The 11,673-nt window shown below is 43.5% G+C and overlaps 1 protein-coding gene across 1 annotated transcript in view; it reads right to left on the bottom strand.

The window, feature by feature from the left end:
- AK4 (adenylate kinase 4) overlaps positions 1–11,295 on the bottom strand; it is a 117,912-nt gene extending 106,617 nt beyond the window's left edge. The window contains exon 1 of the mRNA XM_011985486.1: positions 11,069–11,295. Coding sequence (XP_011840876.1) covers positions 11,069–11,295 — 227 coding nt within the window. The remainder of the gene's footprint in view (positions 1–11,068) is intronic.
- Positions 11,296–11,673: the final 378 nt, after the last annotated feature.

The raw sequence follows: 11,673 nt of genomic DNA, 5'->3' as shown, positions 1-11,673 counted from the left end.
AGGTGGAGTCTTGTTCTGTAGCCCAGGCTGGAATGCAGTCTCGACTCACTCTGGGGTTCAAGTGATTCTCATGCCGTGGCCTCCTGAGTAGCTGGGATTACAGGTGTGCACCACCACGCCTGGCTAATTTTTGTATTTTTTGATAGAAACGGGGTTTCACCATGTTGGCCAGGATGGTCTCAAACTCCTGACCTCAAGTGGTCCAACTGCCTTGGCCTCTCAAAGTGCTAGGAGTACAGGCATGCGTCACCATGCCCAGCCCATCCTAACCATTTAGATTTTATTTTAAAGGAATGGAGAATCATCGAGTTATACAAGTACAAGAGTGATGTGACTGACTTGATATTTTAGAAAGATAAATCTGGAGCTGGCCCACTGGGGCACTCCCATATTCCCAGCTACTTGGGAGGCTGGGACGTGAGGATAGCTTGAGGCCATGAATTTGAGACCACCCATGACAATGTAGCAAGATGCCATCTCCAAACAAAAAAAAAAGCAAAAACAGAAAAAGAAAGATAAATTTCTTTTCCTCACAGATAACTCAGTAGAAGGAGTTGAATCTGATGTCAGACAAACTAATTAAGAAGATGTTAACAATATTCTAGGAGCGGGAGGCTGAGGCAGGAGAATGGCATAAACCCGGGAGGTGGAGCTTGCAGTGAGCTGAGATCCGGCCACTGCACTCCAGCCCGGGCGACAGAGCGAGACTCTGCCTGAAAAAAAAAAAAAAAAAACAATATTCTAGGAGAAAGATCTTAGGCTCAGGATTCTGGCTTTTAAGGGAAAACGGCCCCTCTCACCGAGCTGGAATACGCAGGAAGGAGAGACAGGTGAGGGGATGATTTTTTCACATACACTGTATCAGGAGCCTTTGAACTTTTGTATCCTAATACTTCCCAAAATTATTTTGAAACATGTAACCCAGACACATTTTGACGTTGACTGTTAAAATTGTACGTCATAAATGTGAAATGTTTTAAGGGGTGAAATTTCCAGTCATCCTATAAATACCCACATTTTAAAATAAAACTTATATCACTCCTTTAAAAAATATTTATTTATTTGTTTTTATTTGACAGACAGGGTCTCACTCTGTCACCCAGGCTGGAGTTCAGTGACACAGTTTCAGCTCACTGAAGACTCAACCTCCCAGGTTCAAGCCATTCTCCTACCTAGGCCTCCTGAATCACTGAGACTACAGGCACGTGCCACCACACCTGACTAATTTTCTTTACTTTTTGTAGAAACCAGGTCTCACTCTGTTGTCCAGGCTAGTCTTAACTCCTGAGCTCAAGCAATCCTCCTGCCTTGGCCTCCCAAAGTATTGGGATTACAGGTCTAAACCACTGGGCCTGGCCACATCACTCCTTTAATGTGTGTAATGAAATCTAAATACCATATCAAATTGATAGCCATTAGCATCCTCTTGAAAATTACAAAGCCAGGCATGGTGGCTTATGCCTGGAATCCCAGCACTTTGGTAGACCAAGGCAGGAGGATTGCTTGAGGCCAGGAGTTTGAGACCAGCCAGGGCAACATAACAAGGCTCTCTCTCTACAAAAATCAATTTAAAAAATTAGCCAAGCATAGTGTCATGTGCCTGTAGTTCCAGCTACCTGGGAGGCCAAGGTGGGAGGATGGCTTGATCCCAGGAGTTCAATGCTGCAGTGACCCATGATTGTACCACTGCCACTGCTCTTCAGCCTGGTAGACAGAGTGAGACTGTCTCTAAAAAGAAAAACAGGAAATTACATGAACAAGCTCTTTTATGACAGCCAAATTTTTACATGAATTCTTTTTCACCTTGAACCAAAATTTCCACTCCACTTTCCCTCCATTTTACTGTGATATAACATATATTTATTCTTAGAAGACTTTTCTTGATCACCCTAATATACTCAGCAAGAAAAATACGCATATAGATGGAAATTAATTTTGCTAATCTCCTGTGATCATAAGCTCTTCTTTTTTAGAACCCAAGTGTTCAGAATTAAGTTATCATTATAATTATTAGTAGTACACTAATGAGCAAAATGACCAATGCATTACTAATTTTGATCAAAATCATTAAATAAAAATTAATACTTTATAATAAATGCCTCTAAGATAAATTATAATTTTAAGAAATTAGTTCATATGCATATTACATGTGAATATAATTGCTCAGCTGAGATAGCATTCAACATTAATTCCACTCTATGTTCCATTTTCATAGATAAAAGTATTGAGAAATCTCATTTATGTAAGGCAGCGGATGGGAATAGAAGATTTTTTACAGTAACGTCATTAACCTCTTTGAAGTCCTTCCAAATTGTATTCCAAAAATCGCAGAGTGATCTATCATTAAAATGCATTGTTTAGGCCAGCTGCAGTGGTTCACACCTGTAATCCCAGCACTTTGGGAGGCCGAGGTGGGCGTATCACCTGAGGCTGGGAGTTCGAGATCAGCCTGACCAACATGGAGAAACCCCTCTTCACTAAAAATACAAAATTAGCCAGGCATGGTGGAGCATGCCTGTAATCCCAGCTATTCGGGAGACTGAGGCAGGAGAATTGCTTGAACCAGGGAGGCAGAGGTTGTGGGCAGCTGAGATCATGCCATTGCACTCCAGCCTGGGCAACAAGAGTCAAACTCCATCTCTAAACAAATAAATAAACAAATGCATTGTTTAGTGATCTATTGGCTAAAACCTGATTCTTCCCAAAGTTCTGTGGCAAGCAAAGAATTAGAAAGCACCTGACTTAGAAAAGGGTTCACTGTCCAGTCATACGAGTCATTCACTTTCTCAGTTTCTGAAACATTTGCCAAAAAGACTCTCTCCAGAATTATCAAATGATTATTAAATTACACCTGTTTTTTTCTACCTAGAAACATTTTGACTAACCTGATATATTCAGAAAGGTTTAGGAAATGAAAATATTAATTTCTCTCTCTTTTTTTTTTTTTTTTTGGAGACCAAGTTTCACTCATGTTGCCCAGGCTGGAGTGCAGTGGCGCAATCTTGGCTCACTGCAACCTCTACCTCCCAGATACAAGCGATTCTTCTGCCTCAGCCCTCCTGAGTAGCTGGGATTATAGGCATGTGCCACCATGCCTGGCTTTTTTTGTATTTTTAGTAGAGACAGGGTTTCTCCACGTTGGTCAGGCTGGTCTCAAACTCCCGACCTCAGATGATCCGCCTGCCTCGGCCTCCCAAAGTTCTGGGATTACAGGCATGAGCCACCGCGCCCGGCCAAAAATATTAATTTCAAAATACCTTGGGTAATAAAAATTTTGACAAAGCGTTTCTCTCTCATCATGTGATTTAAATATATTTTATTCAAAATCTCAGTGCTATATTTTTAGCTCATTTGATTTATGAAAAATGTCTACCTATTAACTAACTAGCAAAGTCAGCCTTCACTGTCAAACCAAGGGGCCAAGTAAAACTTTTTGGTCAGTAAAGATCTGACTACATTTTTCTATTCAAATAAACAGATTAAGACATACCTCCGCCAAGCACAGTGACTCACACCTGTAATCCTAGTACTTTGGGAGGCTGAGGCAGGCAGATCATGTGAGATCAGGGTTCGAGACCAACCTGGCCAACATGGTGAAGTCCTGTCGCTACGAAAAATACAAAAATTAGCTGGAAATCGCTTGAACCCAGCAGGTGGAGGTTGCAGTAAGCTGAAATTGCACCACAGCACTCCAGCCTGAGTGACAGAGCGAGACTCTGTGTCAAAAAAAAAAAAAAAAAGACACATCCCCATGACAACCATTTCACTTCTGAATTCAGAGAGAAAGAGAGAGAGAGAGAGAGAGGAGAGAGAGAGAGCCCCGCTAAGAATTTGCTCCTAAATAAAATTGTTATTCTCTTCAATATTTTTTACTTATCTTTCCCACTCCCCACACCCTTTTTGTTTTGTTTTGTTTTGCTTTGTTTTTGGCTATCAAAAAGCCTCCTATCAGAAGAAGTGATAGATTCTTCGACAACCGTCAGGGGATAGAAAGGCTGAGTTTGTTAAACACAAAAATTGTCATCCTATCCCTAGCCCACTCTACAGTGTAACTGAATTTAGAACATTCCAACAGGGGCCAAAATAGTCCATTCCAGAGGCCATACTTCTTCCTTCCCAGGGCATGTGTTAAATCAGAAAAAAAAAATGCCAGCCCTGCTTTGAATGCATGTTGCCTGCATTCAAAGAGCTTTCACCTCTTCTAGTATCTTCAGTAATCTCTTTGGAGCCCTGGAAGTTTTTGTTTGTTTGTTTGAGATGGAGTTTCACTCTTGCTGCCCAGGCTGGAGTGCAATGGTGCGATCTCAGCTCACCGCGACCTCTGCCTCCTGGGTTCAAGCGGTTCTCCTGCCTCAGCCTCCTGAGTAGCTGGGATTACAGGCATGTGCCACCATGCCTGGCTAATTTTGTATTTTTAGTAGAGACGGGGTTTCTCTATGTTGGAAAGGCCGGTCTCAAACTCCCAACCTCAGGTGATCCGCCCTCCTCAGCCTCCCAAAGTGCTAGGATTACAGGTGTGAGCCACTGCGCCCAGCCTGGAAGGTTTTACACCTAATGCAAGGTATCGTAACAAGATAGGGACAAGCATGCCTTTTTATTTTACCAAATGGAGTATGAGTGATTAGGAAAGGTGAGCAGAAAAGGACAACTGGCATAACACCTCAACACTCAGCATTTTCTCAGATTAATTCTTTCTAGCAGAATTACATATGGAAATGGAAATCCAGACACTGACTCCCTTCAAATCATGTGTGCCATCATATCTCTTGGAAAGTCCCTCTATCTGTCTTTGAAAACTGTTTGATATATCATTTGATCCTCACAACAGCTCTTTGAGTTTGGTACTTACAATGACGTTAATGTGACTCCTATTTAAGAGATGAAGCAACTAAGGTGCAGAGACATCAGTCCAATTATCCAAGGTCACTTGCACCCAGCTGAATCAGTATCTTGGCCTCTGTCAGCAGAGTCCTCCATTTCTGCTCTAGCTAAGCAGACCAACATAGAGCTCCCAGCACCACTGGCCTGTCTACCTGGTCTTTGCTTTAAGTTTTGAAGCTATGCCACGCTCCAGACACTTTCCTAAGTGATGAGGTTATCAGGTCAAATACAACAGTCTCTGCCTCTTTACAGTTAGTGCGGAGTTCCACACAGGAGACAAGAAACCTCAGCGTAATCCTAGACAGTGACAAGATGAGAAACCAGCAGGAGGAATCCTGAGAAGGAAGTGATTAACTTAGCTCCTTCTCTCTGCCTCCTTGTAGAATGCTGGTCTAAATGACACTCAGGTTTCTACAATTTCTCATTTAGACTCAGTTAGTGTGTTTTATCCTTGGCTCAGGCTAATTTTTTTCCCCATTTTATTAAGAAAAATTTCTGCCAGGCATGATAGTTGATACCTACAATTCCAATGCTTTAGGAGGCAGACGTGGGAGGATTACTTGAGGGCAGGATTTCAAGACCAGCAAGACCCCATTTCTACAAAAAAATTTTAAAAATTAGCCAAGAGTGGTGGCAGGCTCCCATAGTCCCAGCTACTTGGGAGGCTGAGGTAGTAGGAGGGCTTGAGCCCGGGTACCATTGCACTCCAGCCTGGGCTACAGAGCGAGACCTTGTTTCAAAAATGAAAAGAAAAAAAAAAATTTAAAAATATATCTCAGTTGAAAAATATTTATATACTCAACTGTATACGCATTAGCTAGATTCTACCATTAATATTTTACTATACTTAGCAGATTTTTTTTTGAGACGGGATCTTGCTCTGTTGCCCAGACTGGAGGGCAGTAGCATGATCATTGTTTACTGCAGCTTCATCCTCCCAGGTTCAAGCAGATCCTCCCACCTCAGCCTCCCAAGTAGCTGGGACCACAAGCATGCACTGCTATACCTGGCTAATATTTTTTGGTAGAGATGGGGGTGTCTTCATGTTGCCCAGGCTGGTCTCAAACTGCTTGTCTCAGGTGAGCCTCCTGCCTTGTCCTCCCAAAACGCTGGGATTAAAGACAAGAGCAAACAAATCCTTGGCAGTTTACATTCCCACCCCTAAGCTCCATAAAACAGGAAAATACCACATACCATCATCTGAGGTCTTTTCAAGGAGTAGGGCTTCTGATCCACAGAAAACTATAAAGAAAATTTCTCTGCCAGGCATGGTGGCTCTCACCTGTAATCACAGCACTTTGGGAGGCTAAGTCAGGCAGATCGCTTGAGCCCAGGCATTTGAGACCATCCTAGGCAACATGGTGAAACCCCATCTCTACAAAAAAGAAATACAAAAATTAGCCAAATGTGGTGGCACACGCCTGTTATCTCAGCTATACAGGAGGCTAAGACAGGAGAATCACTTGAGACCTGAGGCCAAGGTTGCAGTGAGCTGAGATCGTACCACTGCACTCAGCCTGGGTGACACAGCAAAACCTTGTCTCAAAAAAAATTTTTTTTTCTCAAATCCATGGGTTCAGGTGGTTCATTTAGTTCAGTGGTACCAAACCTGGAAGTACATCAGAATAACCCGGAGAGCTTTTAAAATATACCAGTACCACAGCCCTATCCCAGACCAACTGAGACAGAATCTCTGGGGGAAGAGGTAGGATTTTACCAATTAGCCAACAAGTAATTACTAAGTGTTAGCCAGGCACCATTTTAGGCATCCGGGTCAGTAAGGATCCCTGCCTTCATGGAGCTTCACCTTCTTGCCTCACCACAGTGTTCCCTCCCACCCAGAGTATCTCAGACCCTCCTGCCTAGCTCTTTCCTTTTCAGACCTCCAGATATTTGTTCAGGCCCAGGATCCTCTTCTTCCTCTTCTCTGGTGATATGGTTTGGTTGTGTTCCTACCCAAATCTCATCCTTCTTTTTTTTTTTTTTTTTTGAGACGGAGTTTTGCTCTTTTGCCCAGGATGGACTGAAGTGGCGTGTTCTCGGCTCTCCGCGACCTCCACCCCCCGGGATCAAGCAATTCTGCCTCAGCCTCCCGAGTAGCTGGGATTACAGGCATCTGCCATCATACCCGGCTAATTTTTGTATTTTTAGTAGAGATGGGATTTCACAATGTTGGCCAGGCTGGTCTTGAACTCCTGACCTCAGGTGATCCACCCGCCTTGGCCTCCCAAAGTGCTAGGATTACAGGCGTGAGTCACCACGCCCAGCCCCAGATCTCATCTTGATTGGAGTTCCCATAATCCCCAAGTGTCACAGGAGGGACCCATGGGAGGTAATTGAATCATGGGGGTAGTTACCCCCATGTTGCTGTTGTTGTGATAGTGAATGTGTTCTCACAAGATCTGATGGTTTTAGAAGGGGCTTTCCCCTGACTTCGCTCTGCACTTCTACTTGCTGCCGCCATGTGAAGAAGGAGGTGTTTGCTTCTCCTTCTGCCATGATTGTAAGTTTCCTGAGGCCTCCCTTGCCATGCTGAACTGTGAGTCAATTAAATCTCTTTCCTTTATAAGTTACCCAGTCTCTGGTATGTGTTTATTAGCAGCATAAGAACGGACTAAAGAGGGCCTGCTCATCCCTCATGGTCCAGCTTACAGGCCACTCCTCTGAGGTCCCACCTGGCTTACAGCTAAGTTAATCACTTCCTTCTCAGGATTCCTCCTGCTGGTTTCTCATTTTGTCACTGTCTAGGATTACGCTGAGGTTTCTTGTCTCCTGTGTGGAACTCCGCACTAACTGTAAAGAGGCAGAGACTGTTGTATTTGACCTGATAACCTCATCACTTAGGAAAGTGTCTGGAGCATGGCATAGCCTCAAAACTTAAAGCAAAGACCAGTTTATATTATATTGAATGTAAGGCAATCACCACCTCCATGCATTACATGTTTCCTGGGTCTAATTCTGAATTCTTCCAGATGACTTGTGACAATCTGACAGATGCTGTTTTACCCAAAAGGAAAGAAACTAGACTTTTCAGTGTACAGATCTGAGGTCATGAAGAGCTCTGGGGGCTTATAAATTGTGTTTTTGGATTTTTCTAAGTCCTCCATTGAAAACTTTTTTTAAAAAAACTCCTTCTCCCACCAATAGAATGTTGCAATGGGAAATGTCTTCGAGAATAACTGTCGGCCGGGCGCGGTGGCTCACACATATAATCCCAGCACTTTGGGAGGCCAAGGCAGGTGGATGACCTGAGATCAGGAGTTCAAGAACAGCCTGGCCAGTGTGGTAAAACCCCGTCTCTACTAAAAGTACAAAAAAATTAGCCAGGTGTGGTGGCGGGCGCCTGTAATCCCAGTTATTCAGGAGGCTGAGTCACAAGAATTGTCTGAACCCAAGCGGCAGAGGTTGCAGTGAGCCAAGATCATGCCACTGCACACCAACCTGGGCAACAGAGCGAGACTCCATCTCAATTTGAAAAAAAAGAGAGAGAAGAACTGTCATGAAATAGCCGACTCAGCATGGCAGAAATAGTGCAGGCCGTGAAGTCTGATGGGACAGAGGACAAAGTGTCACCTCCACCCTTCCTATTTATTTGACTTAGGAGGCAGTTTACTTAACCTCTCTGAACTTCAGTTTCTTTATAGGTAAGAAGCAGACAAATATTCTCACCTCCTTCTCCCCACATCAGATGGAAGCTTCATGAAGAATAACGTGAATAGCTCACATGTACCAGGTGCATACCATGTGCCAGGCACGGTGCTGACTCCTTAACAACTCAACACATAAACTCTTCAAGGTGCTATTATTATCCCTGTCATACAGACCACAAAATTGAGACATGTTAAGTGAGTTGTCAATGATTATCCAGCTAGTAAAGAGGGGATTCCAGCCAGGCAATCTGGTTCCTTGTGCTCACTCTTTTTTTTTTTTTTTTTTTTGAGATGGAGTCTTGCTCTGTCACCCAGGCTGGAGTACAGTGGCACTATCTTGGCTCGCTGCAACCTCTGCCTCCCGAGTTCAAGCAATTCTCTGCCTCAGCCTCCCAAGCAGCTGGGATTACAGGCGACCACCACCATGCCCAGCTAATTTTTGTATTTTTAGTAGAGATGGGGTTTCACCATCTTGGCCAGGCTGGTCTTGAACTCCTGACCTCGTGATCCACCCACCTCAGCCTCCCAAAGTGCTGGGATTACAGACGTGAGCCACCTTGCCCAGCCCCATGTGCCCACTCTTATCCATCTTCCAGGGACCCTGCTTGCTTCATTCACCTTGAATCCCTCGCTCCTAGAATAGTGACTGACACATGGGTGCTAAAAATTACTGTTGGGTGGATGAATCAATACCTTCTTACTGTATTGTAAGGAGAGAGGAAGAAATATTTATTATCTACCATATTTCAGCCTCTTTTATGTGTATTATTTGGCTTAATCCTCCCCACTATTAAATCCATTTTAATAATAGCACAGAGGCTGCAACTGAAGAGGCAGAGTGACTTGCCCTAGGACACACAGCTAGGAAACAGCCTCTAAGCCTCCAAACTCCAAACCCTGTGTTCTTTCCTCTATGACTGTGGTCTTCATGTGTTTTTATTCACATACCCCTAAAATAATTGTTGTATAACATACACCTCCTTGCACCTTTTTATGTTGATATCTTGAATTTAAATCATTAAGTAATTACAAAGGCTGTAGTTTCCAGAGTATTATAAATGTTGACCTTTTAAAACGATTGCATCAATTTTTTTTTTTTTTTAAGCTTTAAATTCCTTGCTCTTTTTAGAGACAGGGTCTTGCTGCCCAGGATAAAGTGCAGTGGCTACTCACAGGTGTGACTCCACTACTAACCAGCATGAGAATTTTGACCTGCTCTGTTTCCAACCTGGGCCAGTTTACCCCTCCTCAGTCAACTTGGCGGTCCTCTGCTTCCAATAAAATTATTTAATATTTTATTCCTGGTATCACTACCACAATTTACAGGGCAATATGCCTGATGCAATAAAAAGGGGAAAAAAATCTGCAATAGATAAAATACCTCAGCAATGTACATCTAATTGACACTAGACTGAATTTTTTTTTTTTTTTTTTTTTTTTTAAACAGAGTCTCGTTCTGTCCCCCGGGGCTGAAGTGCAGTGGCACGATCTCAGCTCACCGCAACCTCTGCCTCCTGGGTTCAAGCGATTCTCCTGCCTCAGCCTCCTGAGTAGCTGGGACTACAGGCATGCGCCACCACACCCTGCTAATTTTTGTGTTTTTAGTAGCAACAGGGTTTCACCATGTTGTCCAGGCTGGTCTTGAACTCCCGACCTCAAGTGATCTCCCTGCCTAGGCCTCCCAAAGTGCTGGGATTACAGGCCTGAACCACTGTGCCCAGCTGTATTATTAACTGTACTTTTTGCAAACTGTGGCTATAACAGTCTTGAACAAGAAGGGTTTACTGTTTAAGCTGCAGAAACTTTTCTAGCTATGGATGATCATTGTTCCTTTGTGGCAGATTTTTATAATTCTTCTATTACATTTAGGACAACTATCTCAAAATAATCTGCAGCTTTTCTGACAATTCCTCTTTTCTCTCCTGCTAAGAACCTTCTACTACCACGTCTATCACTTATACCATCAGATCCATAGCCACACACTAGGGACTGCCCAAGCTTCTCCCACCAAAAACAGTCCCCACTTCATGGTTCTGTAATTTGATTGCTGTTGTCCACTATAATTTTCAAAATTACTATAATTCCCACTGCCACTACTGTTAACAAGATTTTGTTAACTGTATTTAATTATATTTAATTTTTGAACATTTTAAATAAATGTTGTGCCAAAATTTTCTCCCTTGTTGTAACTATCATATCTTCCAACACTACAACCATATCCTCTACCTTGGTTTCTTTTTTTTTTTTTTTTTCCTTTTTGATGGAGGCTCTCTCCATCACTCAGTCTCCAGGCTGGAGTACAACGGTGTGATTTTGGCTCACTGCTACCTCCGCCTCCAGGGATCTAGCAATTCTGCCTCAGCCTACCCAGTAGCTGGGATTACAGGTGCCCACCACCATACCCAGCTAATTTTTGTATTTTTAGTAGAGATGGGGTTTCACCATGTTGGCCAGGCTGGTCTTGAACTCCTGACCTCAGATGATCCTCCCACCTCGGCCTCCCAAAGTGCTGGGATTACAGGCATAAGCCACCGCACCTGGCCTCTGCGTTGGTTTCTATATCCCGGTTCACTGTACCCTCTAATTCTATAACCAGGACCATATCTGCCACCGTTGTTACCACCATCTTCAAATCTATTATATCTACCATCATGTCCTTCATAATTACCTGTGCTGCCACCACCTCCACTACCATGGCCTCTTCTTTCACTGAATTTTCCACTGCAAGCAGAGTTCCCTCCACCACCTCCAGAGTTTCCTCCATGACCCATGAAGTTGTCAGATCCACTGTGAAGATCTCTTTGTGATCCAGCAGACTCTACCACTTGTTTTAAAACAGCCTTTTTCACTTCACAATTATGTCCAGTAAGAGTTTGTTATTTCTAGCTGGACGTGGTGACTCATGCCTGTAATCCCAGCAGTTTGAGAGATCGAGATAGGTGGATCAATTGAGGTCAGGAGTTCGAGACCAACCTGGCCAACATGGTGCGACCCCATCTCTACAAAAAATACAAAAACATTAGCCAGGCATGGTGGCATGCACCTGTAGTCCCAGCTACTTGAGAGGCTGAGATGGGGGGATTGCTTGAGCTCTAAAAGGTCAAGGCTGCAGTAAGCCATTATTGCACCACTGCACCACTGT

This window comes from Mandrillus leucophaeus, unplaced genomic scaffold (assembly GCF_000951045.1).
Source record: "Mandrillus leucophaeus isolate KB7577 unplaced genomic scaffold, Mleu.le_1.0 Scaffold284, whole genome shotgun sequence".
NCBI classification, from domain to species: Eukaryota; Metazoa; Chordata; class Mammalia; order Primates; family Cercopithecidae; genus Mandrillus; species Mandrillus leucophaeus.
Note: the sequence above shows the minus strand (reverse complement) of the source record. Positions and strands in the feature narration are given on the sequence as shown.